General features: G+C 41.2%; 1 protein-coding gene across 4 annotated transcripts in view; it reads left to right on the top strand.

Moving 5' to 3' along the window:
* The window catches only part of LOC125039261 (rho guanine nucleotide exchange factor 7-like), an 81,886-nt gene that overhangs the window by 31,577 nt on the left and 30,309 nt on the right, over positions 1-20,000 (top strand). For 3 of the 4 annotated variants that reach the window (XM_047633095.1, XM_047633096.1, XM_047633097.1), the window contains 5 exons: positions 6,743-6,941; positions 7,167-7,391; positions 7,837-7,915; positions 10,876-11,030; positions 16,507-16,599. In XM_047633095.1, the coding sequence (XP_047489051.1) occupies positions 6,743-6,941; positions 7,167-7,391; positions 7,837-7,915; positions 10,876-11,030; positions 16,507-16,599 (751 nt within the window). The remainder of the gene's footprint in view (positions 1-6,742; positions 6,942-7,166; positions 7,392-7,836; positions 7,916-10,875; positions 11,031-16,506; positions 16,600-20,000) is intronic. The other variant, XM_047633098.1, reaches the window with a different exon arrangement.

Here is a 20,000-nt window from a genome sequence, read left to right as displayed (position 1 = left end):
GCCATCTCCGGGGCCTTTTTCAGATGCATAGCACTCACCATGCTGCACCAGCAAAGTGATGTGATTTTTATTTATATTAGTTGTATGCAAAACATGATTTTAATATATTTTCATATTCAGAGCTGCATGATATGCATTTTAGGTGCTAGATCGAATCTTCAGTTGCCTGATTATGTACTTTAGAGTCCATTTCCATAGATAAGGTATGTTACACTTTATGTGCAAGATTGAATGTGCTCTTATTGAAAGATAACATTTTTGAAAATTCACTCATTTCTGCAAATAATACTTTTATAAAATATGAGATTGTATGCAGTGATATACATGGCTTCTTTCACCATGGCTTCAGTACTTCCCTTTTCTGTGTCATACTTCATGACAGCTACACTGGCAGATTGCCAAAAGACAATGTAAGTTGTTAACACGAGGAACCAGATCTCATAAACAAGAGTGAAGGTTACTTACATGTACACTTACATGTTCACATCATCAGCAAGAGAGTGCTATAATTTGTCAATCATAGGGTTCCTTATATAGAACAACATAAAAAGTAATGCATGCATCATTGTAATATACATGAATATGCTGCTTGAGCAATTCAGTCTCTATCATTTTCCACAAATGGTAGCCACCTTGGACCAGAGGGATCTGTTGACCAATCGAGCTGCAAAGTGAGCTTTAGTAGCATACCAATTAACAGCTTCTACAAAATGTTTGTAGCGTACCAACCAAGCTGTTGATTTCTTTCATGTTTGAGGAAGAGGAGACATTTTGTTGTCGTGCTGCAGCATACCACTTAAAGGAAGAAAAGCCATTTATACTTTATAACCTACAGGTTCTGTAGGTTCCAACCTCCCCCTATGTGCCAGGAGTAGAAAGGGTCAAACATGCAAACACAAGAGCAGTACCAGAATTTATCAGTGAAGTGGTAAAGTAGCATGCAATGGTAGCAATTAGTTGTGCATTGATTACATCCTATTAAATCACAGCATTGACACATCCCCCCAACTTTTTAGAGGATACTTTTTTATGACTGGAACTGTAAATAATGATAGTGCACATGCTTTGTGAGCTTTATTGTTATTAACATTATTATTGTTATGATAAAATCATCATTATATTGTGTGTGTGAGTGAGTGTGTGAGTGAGTGAGTGAGTGAGTGAGTGAGTGAGTGAGTGAGTGAGTGAGTGAGTGAGTGAGTGAGTGAGTGAGTGAGTGAGTGAGTGAGTGAGTGAGAGAGTGAGTGAGTGTGGAGGTTTCACACTAACATAGAACATTCAGTAGCAAGGAGGGTCACATGGTCTTCAGAGGCTGAAATATAAGTGTACCAGGTCAGTAAAAAGGCTAAGGAGGAGGATGATATGTTTGTCACTCACCTTACTAAGATGCCAGAAAATGAGAGCATAATAAGAACAGTTCGTCACATGAAGGGTAGAGTGTCAAGTGAGAAGGTGTTCATTAGTTTGGATTTGTCAGGATTAGCAAGTTCAGTAGAGTACCATCATATTGCAGAGAGAAAAATTAATTGAACAAAAATTCCATATCTCCAGGCTAAACATGCAATTATATATGTTTCAAACACAGGCAGCCGGGCCTGAACTTAATTCTAACCTTGCACATCTCGGGCACATCAGTCGTGTAAGTGTAAGTGCGCATAATTTCTCAGTGCAGCAGGTGTTAAATTCCTTTGTTTATGGCCATGGTCTGGGCTTAAAATTAATTTGTGATGATAAGAACTATGCAAACTTATATAAAGTGTTTGCAATGTGTTGCCTTTATTTACAACTGGGGAGACTACCATCAGTTAGTTATATGTTACATATTCACCAAACCTTAAAAATAAACAATCACAAATTCCAGCGTAACTGGGGACAAGATATCGAAGCTCGAGATGACATCATGAAAGCCATTAGGGTCCAGGTATAAGTCATAGGGATGGTACAATATCTAATCCTAAGAGTGAATTTCACATAGAGGGGTCAAGTAGGTGGGTTAATGTTTAGAGCAGGTACTCGGATGTATGTGTGAATAAGCAAACAATTAGTGCTGGGCAGCATAAGAAAAATAGTAATATTGCAAAGAACCCCATGATATATATGTATTCACAGAATATAACTGATTACTAAATTAGTAATGAAATAATTTCTAATAGGCATACCATATATAGAAAAAAAGTAGACAATGTTTTGCATTTGCCAACAATAAACAATAATATACTCAGGAACAATAGAACATGACAATAATTAATAAGCTTGAACAGAATTATTAGTTTTGTGTGAAAATGAGATTTACTAAACAATGCAATGTGAGGACAAAATGATAATAGACAGAAAAAAACATTAATAACACAATATATCAAGTAAGGAATATTTAGGGCAGGGGAATGAGGTTTAAGGTGAGGGTGTGTGTCACTTAGGTCTGATCTGAGTTTATGACTCCATCTGTTTGTTCTGGTGTAAAACAATGTAGATATCAAGAAGTTTTGTAATGTAGACTCAGTAGTGTGTGTTCATTAAGTGGCTTGTACTTTGATTTGAAGGAAGGCAACTCTTATATAAGGTGTGGGTGGGTATAGGGAGGGCAATAGTTAATCTGGCAATAACAGGCACATGTACTTTTAACCCAATGCGGACGGGTCAGAAAAAAGCTCTGCACCTGCTGTTCCGGGGAACAAAAACAAGCGGCTAGCTCTCCCGCCGGGACGCGTGCTCAACTCGTACTACCCGTCTCACCATCCCACAGAAGTTTCAGCGCGCTCGGGCGGCTGGTTTGCGTATAACTGCAACCTCCGTTTTTTTTCACTCTAAAAACATATGAAAGTTTGCAGATTTACTGTAGCCATATAATATGTCATATGAAGGATTTTATTGTCTCATACTGTAGTATATACTCCATTTTAGGAGTGTTCGACCAATGTGAGTGTGTAAAGTAAATAGGGTGTTTTGGCGAGAGCACAGAAAAGCAGTGGTAAAGTCAATTTTTTTTTTTTTTTTTTAAATTGGAAAAAATAAACATATAAACTATGTACAAAACTATTTACAACTACAAAAAAGTAGTTTTAGGCATGGTATGCCTGGAAGCAGGATGCCGGACATAGGGAAACGCTGCAGTGGGCACACATGACTCTGGTCTCCTTCCTGCGCCGGTTGTTCCTCCAGCAGAGAGCACATCTCCGCCACCTCCGGAAGGGGGTGTCATGTGTGCCTGCTGGGGATCCTCCTCAGGTTCGTTCTGAGGAGGGTTCCGCTGGAAGGAGCCAGGTCGGCCACCTGTAAATGCAAGATAAAAGAACATTGTAAATTACATTTTCAAAAATGGACTCTAGAATGAAAATCACAATAATTTCAAATCAGAACACAAGAAATAAAAAGTCAGATGCTTACCTCGCTGCAGCAATTCCCGAACTAGTTCCGTACAGAACTTCCATTGAGGCATTGATGGTGGTCATATCCAGCAGGTAAAAAAATACCTTTTTATACCACTTTATGGTCTTCTTGGTGGCTGGATATGACTGCGCCAGCTGATCCGAGAGGTCAACGCCCTTCATGCCATTGTTGTAACTGACAACGACCCCGGGCTTCGACCTATCCACCCCTCAGGGGTTGGGAGGCAGGGTAACGACCTTTGATGTGTGGGCAGTGGATAGCTTTGTCACAGGACGCTTGTCTAACCACTGCAGGCAAAGCATTCCGGTGTTGCTACTCTGGAAGTCAATGTGTCCCCGACTTGTCTGCAGGTCCAAGGGCATACCCCGCCTGTTGACACGTACTGTGCCAACGGCGGTGGTCTTCTGGGCCTGCAGATAGTGGAAGAGAGTCGGGGAGGACTACCAGTTGTCCGTGTGCAACTGATACCCCTTGTTGAGCAGCTCGGCCTTCATGCTCGCCGGAAACTTGCCGAGATCCTGCCCCATGTAAATTTTGAAGGCCACCGTATACCATGCTTCTGGACTGTCGGATGAACACAGCTTGTAGACCTTCAGGCCCCTCCTAGCTCTCTTACTAGGGTTGTACTGAAGGGCCTGATGCCTCCCCTTGAAGGCCCACAAGCTCTCATCGATGGTCACGTTCTAATTGGGGACAAAGACGGAACGGTACATCAAGTCCAAGACGTCAATCACAGAGCGCAGCTTCCACAACCGGTCCTCTACGCTGTGCTCCCCTTCGTTGTTAGCAAAGTGGAGGGCGGAGGTAAGGTTGTCAAAGCGGTCCCTGGTCTTGGCGAACACCGACAAGCACATCAATTGGTCCGTCGACCAAATGTCCCTCTGGCTCCACTTCACCTGAAGTTCCATTAGGAACCTAAGGCCGACATATGAGCATACCTCCTGCACCGTTGTGTCCTCCCACCCCTTCATGTGGGATGAAGGGGTTCGCGGGTTCTGTCGAGTGTACCTGCAGTTGGAAGGAAAAAAGACTGTAGATTGTAAAACAGGTGTTCCAAAAAAGGACATGTAGAAGATTTCAAGGCAGAGCACAAAAACAACAAGTAAGTTGCTTACCGATTCGTCTCGTCCACAATTGTTTGAAACAACTCCTCTGGGAAGAGGCTGCTGAATATCTCCATCGGGCCAGATGATTCATCAAGGCGTGCACACCTGGTGTCCCCTTGAAGTAGTGACGCCTGACAAAGTTCTCCTTCTTTGCCCAAGCAAAAGAAAGGGTTCCGGGAGCGTTGTGCTCCCACTTTCGCCTTGCGTATTCCATGAGGGGCTCATCCGAGTCCAAGGAGGTATCCACCAGTGGGACATAGTCGTAATCTACATACGAGCTGTCCCCCACGGCAGAGTCTCCGGAGTCGGAGTCTGATTCCTCCCATTCCGAGTTGTCACCGTTGAACTGGCCGGAGATTTCAACTTCTGTAAAAATACGAAGAAAACATGAGTTCTATGTAAAAAAGTTATGATATGCAGAAACAAAGCAGTATATGTCCAAAGAGGCAGGTATTTTCACAAGTCAAAGAAACTACTTGTCCTTGAGAGTATCAGAGGAGGTGTGTAGTCCTCATCTGAGCCCTCATCATCGACTTCGTCGGCGGATGAGTACAGATAGAGGAGCGGTTCTGGGGCATTCCGCAAGCGAGGATATCCTCTGGAAGTGGACAGTTGGAGATCGTCCACTGTCTCCTCATCGAAAGACAAGGCAAAGACTCCAGGGGAATTCTTCAGCTTGCGGGAGCGGCGAGTAGAAAGCATTCGAGACATTTTCAAGAAAAGGTCTTGAGCTGGCGAGTGATTACCTTGACCTCTGCATGGCCTTTCATACGATTTTCCACAGAGTTTAGGCCAATCAGATCATTGATTTCAGGTCACGTGAGTCACGTGACTTGTCCCGTGAAGTACAGGTAAACTATCTCTATTGCCAATCCTTCAGCCCCGTAGGGGCCAAATTGCCAATCGAAGATATTGCCAATCCTTGTGCCCCGGAGGGGTCCAGAAAGTCATGTGATAGGTCATGTGAGGTATGTGTGGGAAGGTTCCAGAAGGTTCCTGAAGATCCTTGTGCCCCGGAGGGATCCAGAAAGTCACGTGATAGGTCACGTGAGGTATGCGCAGCAAGGTTCCAGAAAATCCCATGATATTGTCACGTGAGGTACGCAGCGGAAATGTCACGTAGCATGACGTCACTGTCTCTCGCTCTCTCCCTCAAACAAAGAAATCACGGACATGTGCGTCCCCGGCGGGACGGGTCCGCATGGGGTACGGGACTAGGCGTGACCCGGCGTGAAGGGGTTAATAGTAGGTAGGAAGTATTTGTGTTGTTGATTAGAATGGCATCTCCCTGGTTGTGCTGACAAGGGTTCGTAAAGAATTGGCAAGGCAGGTGGGCTGGGTTGGCGAAAGTGTAGGAACATATTGTCAGCAACTTTGTCAGTAGCACAGGCGTGAGTGGTCAGCACAAGTAGTAGGGCAGACATAATGCTGGTAGGTATGGATCAGAGGAGAACTTGGTACTGATGGTTGAGTGTTAAGGGAGGCGAGGAGGCCCTTCGAAAGGAGTACCTTGTCAGCAGATAGAATGGAACAACAATAGGCATGGATCAACAATAAGTTCTTGAACACTGCTGCCATCAAATATCAGTGAGAGAGTTTCTTGATCAGTACTTGCCAGAGAGAGTCACCTTAGTGTAGGCGAGTGAAAGGGGTGTTGGCTTGTTGAGTTTATTACTGAAGGTATATGTGAGCCCCCAAGAGACCCCATGTCCCCGGGGCTGAGGATGAGGTGGTGGAGATTGAGGGCCCTTCTTTAAGGCCTTTTATTTGAGGTAAACTGGTGCAGAAGACTTAGAAGGGACCTCAAAATGTCATAATCTGGTGTCAGGAGCTTGAGCCTGTTTCAGTGGTGCAATGAGAATGCCATGTGATGAGATGTTCCTGTGGTTACCAGTGAAGATGGGGCCGCTGGACGTGGCATGACCGAAACTCGTTAGTATGTGTATTGTGTGTTGAGTGCAGGTTGAGGGCCATGGCTTCTGCTGGAATTGTACTTACAGTTTGGGAATAGGGACCCTACATGGCTGGAACATTTTCATTTATTACTGAAAATATATTACATGATCTCAGGTAACTGTACTGGAGTGAAATTTGAAATTTCAGGTTGAGTGAAGAAATTGTATTCCAAGTAGGAGGGCTAGAGAAGGTTAAAGTCTATAATACTAAACTGTAGAAGTGAAATTATTACATTGCTACATATAAGATATATAACTTCAATTATTATTGCCACATCTATTTTGATTTTTCAGAGATGAACTAAATAGTTTTATGGAATGTCAAGGTGCATTTAAACCAGGAATCATGGTATTGACAACAGCACTGAGTAAGCCCTTCAGACGGTTAGACAAGTATGCTGGGATGCTGCAGGAGTATGAACGGCACCTAGATGAAGGGCATCCTGACAGAGGAGACACCCAGAGATCATCCCATGTTTACAAGGAGTTGGCGGTACAGGAGATGTGAAACATTTTTATTTCAGTTAATGAAATGATTTATTTATTTTACTTCAATTGATTAATCAATGATTTTTTTTTTCCTCTTGATTTGATAAACATTTAAAGAACCATTATAAAAGATATTGATGATAAAGATTCATATTTTCACAAAATAGCTTGTGACCATTATATTACAGAGAGGTAGGTGGATATACAAATTATCTTCTTATATCCACAGTCCACTTGTGGGGCTATTAGACGGCAGAAGGAGCTGGAGCTAGAAGTGGTCACTGGGAGGGTCCACGGATGGGAGGGTGGCGATTCCCTGGGGACTCTAGGAGAAGTGGTAAGGATGGGGTCGGTTGCCCTCCTACCGGACCACCGTGATCGATACTTAGTTCTGTTTCCAGCAACACTGGTTATGTTGTCTGTCTCACCCAGAATGAGTGCCTTTATCTTTGAGGTAAGATGTAGTGAGAATTTTATGTATTTTAAGGGATTTATATCTCATCTGATTTTATTAAGAGTTCTTATCACCATTAACATCTCATTTTACTTTATTTTTTTTGATTTAATGCAATGTTTTTGAAACATATGAAAGTAAGAAAGCATTAACAAGACATCATTTAACCCCATACTGACGTGCCACACGCTGAGGCTTCATAAGAAACTGCTCTATCTGTGCAGTGCGGCTGTACGCTGCAGGGATGCAGCTTGATGTAGCGAACTCCTGCGCTCAAAGTCAGCTCATTGCCATTAATCTCCAGAGTGTAGAGTTTTTAAAATTTTCTTAACTCGTCAGTAAGGGGTTAATATTTTTATTTTTATTTTTTTATTATTATTTTTTTTTTTTATAAAAGTGTCGGTTACCAGTCTGTGTCTTAATAATAGCCATTAATTTTTCACAGGGAAATTATCCATTAAGCAGTATCCAAGTCACCAAACTAGAAGATGGAGAGCATTACAAAAATGCCTTTGAGGTCTCAGGTGAGATTACTCTTATGTAAAAATCTTAGAATGTAAAAGAGTACATAAGCCAAGTGAATGTATTTGCTTTTGATTGGTGCCATTAATTTGTATAGCACCAGTGCAAATTACAACCAAGTGACTGGATTTATTAACATACAGCTGTAAGGCATTCACCAGCCACATAGTCAGTTTTCTGTCAATATAGTCGTGACAATGTATGTCTCAGTTCCATAGATGCTAGTTAAGGTATAAGGTCACCCAGGAGACAAACATACATGTGTGGCTTGTAGGCCAGGCCCACACGAACACTTGTGTGCCCCCCCTTTTACAATGTTGATAACTGTGTTTTTTGTTTGTATTTTTAGATTTTCCAAGGTCTATATTTGTTATTTGATATGGTTTTTTTTTTCTGAACCTATTACTAACGGATCACGTGTACAAGTGTCATAACATTCCGCTTAGTCTGCAGGGTATGGCTGTATGCGCGGCGGCACTCTAGAGTGCGTGGAGTAGGAAGTTCCGCTACGCATAGCGGACTCCCACACTCAGTGTCTGGACGTTGCTAGAAATCACCAGAGTATATGATGCTCATAGATTTTTGATACCGATCGGCATAGGGTTAATATTCAATTTTCTGTAATACAATCTGCACTGCAGGACACAGTAAGCAGAAATAGTGTCCTCCCTAGAGCCAGCTCTCTTCCACTCTTGACTCACAGATGGTACTTTCCACACTTGTTTACTGATGGAAATAATGTTAGAGCACCTTCCTGAATGGCTACTGAGTATAATTACCTTCCAAGATATTTGGGCACTTGTGGCTAGTCATTCCTGTCACCCCAGCCAGCAACCAAATTTTTCATGATGGCATATATCTATCAAAGTGGAACTAAGCCAAATTTTTCCATGACAGCATGTTACTGCTCCCTGGTACTCAGCCAGTATTTTTCATGAAATGATAGTCACCCAAGGGATTAAAGAACAGGTGAGGCATAGCTCATGTCATGGTTGACTTGATCATGATCTGGATGATGTGCTTTTCTCATCACGGCTGATTTAGTTTTGACCACAGAGGATGGGTCACTCATGTCACATTACTATGATGCTATGATGCATGTATTACATATTGTGCTGATCTTTATAAGGTACCCTCATGCTCACATATCACTTACCCTGGGGCATATGTATTAAAGCATACAACTAAACTAGTAATACAATTTAAAAAATAATGATGTATTAAGAAAAGAGTATAGTACAGGATGATTATTCCAGTTTAAATTTTCTATAATCAAATAATCATACCATGAATATAACATATATTTACAATATTGTGAATTATAGACACCTACTTAGACTAGATGGAGAACTGAACATCCCCAGTCTCCAGATGATGGGAAAGGGTGTGTGAACTGGAAGGGTATGATTTTCAAGGAAGTATATTCATTTATATATGAAGACACAACAATATGAGTAACTGATTGAATCATTTATAGCTTAAAGTCAAAGTTGATCCCATGTCCATGTGAATGTAGGGGACATGTTCCCAAAGAAACATGCTTACTAAGCCGTGGGATGATGCGGTAGGATGGCCAGTTCCTTTCTGCCATTTATAGGTGATAAGACTAAATATTCATTTTTAGACAGGAATTGGTAATAGTTACTACCTCAGGAATAGAATAATTTTTTCTTATAAATTCAAAGGCTGGGCATTAATTATGGGGAGATGCCAGGTGTTCAATAAAGTTGTTTTACATACAAACCGCTGAATGTATAAACCATTGAGGGGGATGGTTAGCAGCGTCTAAGCACCGCACTTTATTTTGACAGCCTGCACGCACACGTGTGTGTGTGTGTGTGTGTGTGTGTGTGTGTATGTGTGTATGTGTGTGTGTATGTGTGTATGTGTGTGTGTGTGTGTGTGTGTGTGTGTGTGTGTGTGTGTGTGTGTGTGTGTGTGTGTGTGTGTGTGTGTGTGTGTGTGTGTGTGTGTGTGTGTGTATGTGTGTGTGTGTGTGTGTGTGTGTGTGCGTGTGTGTGTGCGTGTGTGTGTACGTGTGCGTGCATGTGCATTTGCATGTGTACTTGTGCGTGTGTGCGTGTGTGTGTGTATACGTGTGTACGTGTGTACGTGTGCGTGCGTGCGTGTGTATGCCTTGTGTATGCGTCTGTGCCCTAGATATTAAGATCTGAAGACTGTTTCTTGTGATTAATCTTTTATTATATTATAGAAGTCATCCAAGAATGTACTGTAACATTTGTTAACCCCTTGGATCCGGGTGATGTGACCATCATTTCATGAAAAAATCCAGGTCAAGGGGCGGGTGATGTGAATATGCTGTCAGCGAAAAATCTGACTATAAGCTGTATGCCTAATATCCAGATTTTTGGTGATATGATTGCTGTGATCCAACCAGATCCAGTGGGTTAATACTGGTTGGAAAATAAATCCTTTATTATGTTTGCATTTATTGTCCATTTTGATTTAACTTGATATGTGAATTACAGGATGGCCTATATATATATATATATATATATATCATGCTTATTATGGTTTTGATTTATTAATTTTACCTCCACATGTGCTTTATTATAAAGAAGTTAGTTACTAGGCTTACCTAATCTCACCCTGTTCCTTGAATAAAAAATATATGTAAATTATTATTATGTTATGATGATTATAGTGTCGATAATGCTAATAAACTCCACTGATAATGATAGTGGTAGCATTAAAAATTAATATATTTTTTCCAACCAAACACTCACAATGGGGTACACAGGTGAGGTCAAGTAGCCCTAGTAGTTGACTTATGTGTAAACATAATTGACACAATAAAACTATAGTGGACAATACATGTATCAGGGACCAATGGGTTAATTATCTTTACTGCATTCCTGTTTTTCTTATTCTTTTAGTATGGCAATCCTTATATTCAAGTAATTTTACTTCTCCCTCATTAATAGGAGTTTTGCATTGGCAGGTCCAATCGCAGACCGGATTGTTGCCGTCTGCCAGACCAAGGAAGACCAGCACCTCTGGGTTGATACCCTCACCCAACAGTGCCGTATGGCTAGAGCCTCCAACTTCACCCCTCACAAATCCTCGTTAACCTCTCCCCCTGTACCCCCAGCCCATGTAAGTGTATCATCTAATAGTTACAGATGTAATGTCCAGCCTAATATATCCGAGTTCCATTCATGCATGTCTTGTGGCTTAATGTGGAACCCATCTGATGATGAGTGTTTCACAGGTGTTGAAGTGATTGGTGGTGGTACTGATAACCCCTATACTTCCTCCTCTCTGCAAGATAAATTTTGTCAGTGTAAAGCATCAAGAACAAAAAATATTTTCATTAGTCCTTCCCTCACAGTCTCACAATTAAATGTAACATCTATCCCCAATGAAACCTTTTATATTAGCCGACCATATGCCATCCTTACAAAATACTTCAGTAATTTGTATAGAAGAAAGATCATAACAAAAAAATTATTAAGAACATTAGCTGGTGATAAAGAAGATGAAGATGTTTTGCATCAGGTCCAGTTGCGGAGACACAGAACAGAGTGCTCAATTATGACAGGGGGTTTATCTAGTGATGACTCTGATGATGAACCCAGCACTTTAAAATTAAAAAATGACCAATGTTCTGATGTAGAGTCCACCACAAGTGGCTCCTCTAGTGATGACGGGTATTGGGTAGGGGAAGATCCAAGAATCAAAGCAAGTATCTTCTCACCAATGCCAAAGAAAAAGGAATACCCACAGGTCAAGAGCTCTGCCATTTCTAGTACTACCTCAAGCAACCTTCAAAGGTGGAGGTACCAGCAGAGTGGCATTGACAAAAGATTTAATAACAGTTCCATTTCAAGCTCCGGAGAATCTGGTGTATCTACAGATGGCAGCAACCCTTATGGTTATGTCAGATATTACAATCCTGATGATTCTAGTCTTGGATCCCCACAGATGGAAGGTGATTATGGCCAAGGGTCAGCTCAGCGCTTCACTTACACAAAACCATTCAGCACTGCCTTTGAAGAGTTCGAATCATGCTCAAAAATGGATAAAAGTTCTTCCTGTGAAGGTCCTTATTACAGTATTGCCCAAGGTATTGCCCCACTCGCAGTTTCAGAGGTGTCGTATGAGGGTGATGAAAGGGAATATGAGGATCAAAACTTTAAACATTCTCTGCAAAAAGAAATTCTTGATAGCAAGATCCTGTCATCCTCACAGAGTTACCCACAGTGTTTTGTTAGTGGTAACATATATTCTCCTGCAGAACATCTTACTTACCCTCACACTCACACAGGCATCACATCCAAGTCCATCCCTCTTATTGCAGGGACTCTAATTGCTGAGACAGAGGAAGCAAAGTTCACTGCTAATAATGCACTTCATTCATCAACACTTAATATTCCAGCTACCCCAATAATCTTACCCAATTTGGTTCCTGGTGAATCAGATGATGAGCTTTCAGAAAGCACTCCTAATATTTGCAACAGAACCATATATGGAGGTTCATTATCTTCTGAGGATGCACCAGTTTTTGAGATCAAGAGAGAAGAACCATTAAAACAGTTTCCATTTAAAATCAAACCAGATGTGGCTTATTACATGTCATCATGCAGTGGTGATGAAATGGGTGATGACAAGAGTGATTATTATGAAAATCAGAGAAATCAGAAGTCCTTGGCCTTGTCTTTGTCTCGCAGTGAGCCAAACCTGCTCCAGAGAGTACCCTCAGTACAAGAGCCCAAAGATTCACATACTTATGCAAGTCATTTTGTCCAGTTTGTGCACAATGTGGAAAATCCTGCCAAAGTCTGCAGCTGTGAATCACACAGCCACAGGTCCTCAGACTCTGGCCTTGCAGATGTTTTACACCACTTGGAATGCTGTCCATTGAGAAGCGAAACTCCAGGGTTAGGGCGAGGATCTAGCATATCTCGCTGCTCCCATTCTTCCCAGTTTTCCAGCATTAAATCTCCAAGAAGCATATCTTCTTGCCAGATACGTCCCATCACTCCAGACTGTGGCATGGACAGTGACAGCCTCCTCCTCTCACCCATGATGACACCTCGCACCTCTGCCCCTGTGACATATTCAATGGATTCATTTTCCTCCCTTCCAGACTCAGTCACTTTGCATCACTCAACATCAGCACAAGACCTGTTATGCACAACATTTTCGGAGTCCACTAATGATGAATCAGTTTTTCGGTCGGGATTATATGCCCACTGGTGGATGAAGGCTAGTGTTTGCCCAAAGGTGTTACAGCTAGAAAAATCTAAAAGAGATTATTTGAGGTTTTGTGGTGAAAAGAAGCCTGAAGTACCTCCAAAGCCCAAATTCTTGAAGCCTTCATATCACACCCGAAGAGTGGGGGCTCTGACCAGACCAGCTGCTAGGTCAGCAGCTACACAGACAAATTTTGGTAATGTCTATTCGCTAACCAAGATGTGTAGATCTGTACCAGGTATGAGTCATGAAGCTGCTGAAAGTGAAGAACCTAAGCCACAGGCACAGTCAGTAAGACCAAAGCAGAAGATATCCTCAACACACCTCAGCCCTCAGAGTTCAGTCAGCATCTCTCGTGACCGAAGTTTTGAGTCCCAAGCATCACAAGTCTCTCAGGTAACAGTAATACCAAGACTGGCAAGTCAAAGGGAAAATACATTCTCTGAGGTGCAGACAAATCAGCTGACATTACCCCAATTCAGACTTACCACACCCAAGATACAGTCAAATAATTCTCAGGAGTCAAGTGGAACAAGTGGAACTTCATGTACAGAGCTATCGAGTCTCCATAGTTTCAGTGAATCGTGTGATAGAGATGGTGATCCCCCACACATTCGTGACTCCTCTGAAGGCTTAGATGTTGACTTCCGACGTAGAGCTTCCTCCCATTCTTTGCATGTTGGTACTGGTTCTTCAGAAGCATTCAGATCCACATTATATTGCCAGCTTCAGCCTTTCTCACGAACTAGTGATCAGCAGTGCATCGAAGTTCAGTTACCAGTCCCCACGGCATCAGCTTCAGGATTTACCAGGGAGGAAGATGATGTTGCCAAACCTAGCCTTCCTCCGAAACCCTCCCACCTTCAGACATGGCCTATCCAGCGGTCCAAGAGCCTTCCAAAACTTCCCCTGTCGACCATCTCTATCCACAGCAAGGTATCTTGGGTGAGGTTATCTGCAGGTCCCATGATGATGGTCTCATTTAGTACTTTTCTTGCATTATATTGAGGTAAAGAGTTTTTCCTTTTTTTCTTTTACCTTAACATGACACAGAAATGAGATCTATCATCTTTTGTAGATTTCATTAGTACTTTACAAACCATATGCTCTACATTGTCAGTATATTTGGTTTTATAGAAACTTCTCCTTGTTCTGTACACTTATTAGTAATATAGCCATTTTATTGTGGATAAAGATTGCTTTTGTACAGTAATTACTATATGGTCATTGATGATGCAATCATTATCAATATTAATATGTTAGGAAGACCTATTTTGATCATTCTCTTCCTCGTCTCAGGAATACTCCAGCTAGGTGTACCTTGGCTGTTCTTGTATTTTGTCTGCTTGAAGGGCAGCAACTCTTTTCACTTGTCTTTGAGGTAAACCTATCCACAAAGCAGTGTAGGTGGTGCTGTTTTGAGTGTTACCAGGACTCACACAAAACTACAAGAGTTCAAACAGTGAAGCTCTGAACATGATTATATATCCCTTTTCTGCAGCAAGAGTGATGTGGCAGACATCTCTTACAGATGTAAAATTTATCTGTAAATTAGACTTTAAAATACTTATTAGATCAGAATCAAATTTTGTCTTTACTGTTGCAGCTCTTGTGATGATGAATTTCTAATTTGTTGTTGTTGTTGGCAAATTCTAAGAGTAACTGATAAATCAGATATTTTAGCCAGGAATAATTAAGCTTGGCAGCAGGATTGGATTTGACATTAACACCATAAACAGTAGTTCAGTGAGTGAATTTACTGTTGATGTTGATATTAACTTGATTTGCATTTCTATTTTTTCAGTTATTGACATTAAATTTTCAAAATGTTAAAGCAAAAGAGTATTATTATTGTTACTTTCTCATTTTGTATAGGGCAAGTTAAAACATGAAATTGGAAATAACTTGGTAGATACCATGAACCACTTTCCACATGATAAGACAAAAGCCAGTTCTTTGCTCCTAGAATAGGAAATAGTGAACTCCTTCCCTGTATTTTATTTTTTCTCTCCCTTTTTTTTTGGGTGAACCTGCAGATAAATGCTAGATACCTTGCTTTTGTAACACTATGAATTTTATTGAGATTTCAATAGGTTTTTGCATGTGATCAATAAGACTTTAACCATACTTGTACTACATTATCCAAATAAATGCTTGTAGAGTTTGCTGGTCTTCATGTAGTATGAGCATTAATCTTTTATAGCATATTGCTAGTAGTTGTGTGACAAACATCAGCACTGAAGTATGTGCTTGTTTTATTGTTTAAGTAATTTTCTTATACAGTGTATTATCAGGTGAAGAAATTATTTTGAACTGTGTAATTCTCTACCATTTATTTACAGCAAACCTTAATAAAAGTTCTTTATTTTTTTGCTACATGATTGATATTGTGAATATACATGCCCTTTTTATAAATGCTCTATTTACAAAAGTTGCAAGTTCACATTATGTTGATAGTTGTATATAAAACATCTTGGGATATGTTATTTTGAATATATGTATCATTAATCCATTGGATCCTGCTGCCTTAGTTTCAGCACTTGGCCCAAAATCCAGCAGTAGGCTTACTAGAGAGGCAACTCACGGGGGTGTGTGGCTTGCAGTCCAGGCCTACACAAACACTTTAGTGCGGTGTCAAGATTCCTTGCCTTCCCTTTGCAAAGTTATTATCTCTTTCCACATAAGTATTTATTTATTTATTTTTTTTTTCATTTTTTTATTTTCTAACATCTACATTTGATATCAAGAGAGTAATAGACTCCATATCATCTCTCTAGGTACTACAATCCTGTATGCAGTATTAATAACAATAATTTTGTTCTATTCATATGGAAAAAGTGTCCTCCCTGGAGCCAGAACTGTTACATCCATGACTTATAGATGGCACATTCGACATACTCATTGACAGATGGAAATAATACAAGAGAACCTTCCTAAGTGCCCTTTTAGTCTAAGCTTTGTGCATTTGTGGTAAGTCATTCCCATCATCCCAGCCTTTAGCCAAATTTTTCATGATAGCATATTCCCATCACCTGGTCCTCAGCTAAATGTTTTAACCCTACTATGATGATACCAGAAATTTCTGGGTCTCTCATTCTGATCTAGCCTTTTGGCCGAGGAGTCCACTGTCATGTAGCAAAACTTCCCGCTTCCCGTCTATTGCTGTACCCGTCATGATGAGTTGGTTTTTCATGATGGCTGTAGGGCATGCCCAGCTATAAGAGGATAAATTAAATGATGGTCATCATTGGGATCCAATGGGTTAAAGGATGGATATTATATTGGTTTTATTCTTTATTTAGAAAATGAAACTGGCATACTCTTTATTGTTTATCAAATTAATCCTTGATATATAATATAAGGTAACTTCTAACAGAGCACATCCTTAGTGCCACGACAGTCCAGTGTGACTAGCATCACAAGTAACACCGAGTCACCTTCAAGGATGCAGCGTTGTGCAGGGGGAAAGGTGAGAAATAAAATAATATTGTGGTGTTTACCATGATTCTTAACCCAATGTTGCCAGAGAAATGCTGTGCTTATTTCAGATTTTATTGTGAAATGTCTCTGCAAGTGCTTTGCCTCAAAGGAGTCAATTTGTAGACCTTGTGACCATACCTGATTTCACCTTTCCTTGAATTTGCAGTAAATTTTTTTTTATTTTTTTTTATTATTTAGCTTTCAATATTGATGGTGTTATTTTTATTATAGTCATTATAATTACTGTAATGTTATTGACTTTATTAACAGCAATATAAGTTAACAAAAAATATTTTTGAAAATCAAGGAAAAGGTAAACAGGTGAGAGAAGTAGTACTTATGATTGGCTCATTGGTGACTAAACACAAGTAGAGCCATCTATGTGTAAAAACAGTTAATAAAGTAAATTCACAGTGGGCATGGGATGTACATACATGCCATGTATATAAAAATTAACACTTCCACAATGGGCTGTACTTAAGGAACTAAACCCCACAGGGTAGGCATGTTTTATGTGTACATATACATATATATATATATATATATATATATATATATATATACATATATAAATACATATATATATATACACCTATATATATGTATACATATACATATATACATATATACATATAAAACTATATATACATATATACATATACATATACATATATATACACACATACATATACATATATGTGTGTGTGTGTGTGTGTGTTGGTGTGGGTGTGTGGGTGTGGGTGTGGGTGTGGGTGTGGGTGTGGGTGTGGGTGTGGGTGTGGGTGTGGGTGTGGGTGTGGGTGTGGGTGTGGGTGTGGGTGTGGGTGTGGGTGTGTGTGTGTGTGTGTGTGTGTGTGTGTGTGTGTGTGTGTGTGTGTGTGTGTGTGTGTGTGTGTGTGTGTGTGTGTGTGTGTGTGTGTGTGTGTGTGTGAGCCAGTGCAAGTGCGTGTGCGTGTACGTGTGCGTGTGCGTGTGTGTGTGCGTGTGTGTGTGCGTGTGTTTGTAAAAGGCTCATAGAGGCTAGTAGGCCGGTAATAGTTGTTTAAAATGGACATACTCTTTATTTATGAAGAGTACAACATCGTGAATAGAACACACGAGGCAAGGGGTAAGCACTGAGTGCGGGGGTCGCAGGTCCGGCCCTGTGGGGGGCAGAAGGCTGGTGAAATGACCTGAGCCCAGTGGGCGCTAGATACGTTCAGAGGAGTCAAACAAGGTCAGATAAACTCGTCATCTAAGTCCTCGTTGAGTCAATGGTCTATGACTAATGGCTTACACAAATTGTGCTTATGTACTCAGTATAGTGTGTGTGTGTGTGTGTGTGTTTGTGTGTGTGTGTGTGTGTGTGTGTGTGTGTGTGTGTGTGTGTGTGTGTGTGTGTGTGTGTATGTGTAAGATGTTCAGAACCTCTTACATTGATTGTGACTGGCTGGTCAGTGATAGTGGTTAAAACGGCTTGACTCTTTATTATGGAAGAGTACAGCACAGTGATGGGAACACATGAGACAAGTCTTGGTTAAGCGAAGAGTGTGGGGTCGCGTGGTCCAGCCCTCCAGCCCTGAGGAGGCCAGAGGTTAGACCTGGTCACGTTGGTGGCGGAAGCACGTCTGAGAGGTCTAACAAGGTCAGATAAACTCGTCATCTAAGTCCTCACTGAGTCTTAGGTTCTCTACTGGACTTCCAATCTCGTGGCAAATAACCATGTGGTCTATGTCTAATGGCTTACACAAATCGTGCTTATGTACACGGTATATTGCTCAGCCACCTACTGACGCCTTGCCCTAGCGGCGCCTTAGATTTGCCTCAAGGGTGATCCAACTTGGCTGGTCTTGACGTGCTGGTCATTTTGTTCTCGCATGCACTGTCCGTGGTGTATCTTCATGGCTGCTCATCCTTGTTGTCTTCTTCGTCCTGGTCCTTGGTAAATCTGTCTGTCCTCCACGTGCACATGTCCTCGAAGGTCTCGCACAGGTCCTCCTTGACTTCGGATTTGTCCAGACTTTCTCATAGTCCTCGTCCAGGCCTATCTCAGCGGCGTACTCACCAAACACATGTCCTCACAGCTCTCGTGCAGGTCCTTCTCGGCTGCGTGGTTGTCCAGACATCCTTGTAATCTTCGTCTGGGTCTACAGGCATCCGAGCCGGAGGTGTCCTCTATGGCATCTCAGGGCGACCGATACCTGTGCTGATGAGCTCCTGGAGTTTGACTGGATCTGCGGGCGTCCAGGCAGGCGGCGCCCTTCCACAGCATCATGGGGTGACTGGTACCTACGCTGGCGAGTTCCTGGTCCTTTGCTGGATCTACGGGCATCCTGGGAGAGGGTCTTCTTCCACATCCTGGGACGGTGTAATACCTGCTCTGACGAACATCCTGGTCCGCAGGGCTCTGGCGATCTTCCGGTGACGTCCTTCCCACAGCATCCTAAGATAACCGTTTCTGCAGCGGGGTCCTCCTTCGGTGCTATGTCAGATATCGGTTGAGCAGATTATAGTAAGAGACAAAGAAATGCAACAGAGAAAGGGGGCATTAAGCGTGTAGCCAGTTATTTATATTAATTTGCAGTTTTTAATGATTATTTCTGCCTCTTTTTCATTTTGTGTTTTACTTTCATAATGTTAAAGAAGGAAATAGATGAGGGAGAAGTCAGTAGTGATCTGAAAGGACCTAGCTTGAACTACCAATAAGTAAATAAGGGAAACGACAACGGCAATCCGCAAAGATTTACAAATTGTAACACAGAGAAGAAACGTATGTCAAATAAGAAATCATGTACTAGTCACTCTTCACGACTGACAAAATCACAGGCAAAAGAGATACATCATAGATCTTTACACCTGCAACCATGACAGCAACAAAACCTATTAACCCATTAGCTCCATGTGGCAAGAATAAATGCCATGCCCACTGTAAACACATTTTTTTATTGTATTTTCACATAGATGGCTCTACAAGTTCTTAACCACCAAATAGCCAGTTATCAGAACTACCATTCTCTCCTGTTTACCCTTTTCCTTCACTTTAGAAAAGGGGCTTTTGTATGATTTCATTGTTTAAAATATTTTAATGACAATTTAATAATCATAACATCAATAACAATAAAAACAGTATCAATAGTATTGGTATCTATAAGAAAAACACATTTTCTCGCCAGTTCAAGGAATGGGGAAATCAGAATCGGTAACTAGAGCCTACTTACAGACTCCTTGCCAGCTGAGCCAAAAACTACAGGGAACAGAACATAAATCCGGGGTGAATGTGTTATTGAAAGGTTTTAGTGTCTTTTGTTCTGCTTGGATGAGTGTGTGTGTGTGTGTGTGTGTGTGTGTGTGTGTGTGTGTGTGTGTGTGTGTGTGTGTGTGTGTGTGTGTGTGTGTGTGTGTTTGTGTGTG

This window comes from Penaeus chinensis, chromosome 27 (genome assembly GCF_019202785.1).
Source record: "Penaeus chinensis breed Huanghai No. 1 chromosome 27, ASM1920278v2, whole genome shotgun sequence".
NCBI lineage: Eukaryota > Metazoa > Arthropoda > Malacostraca > Decapoda > Penaeidae > Penaeus > Penaeus chinensis.
Note: the sequence above shows the minus strand (reverse complement) of the source record. Positions and strands in the feature narration are given on the sequence as shown.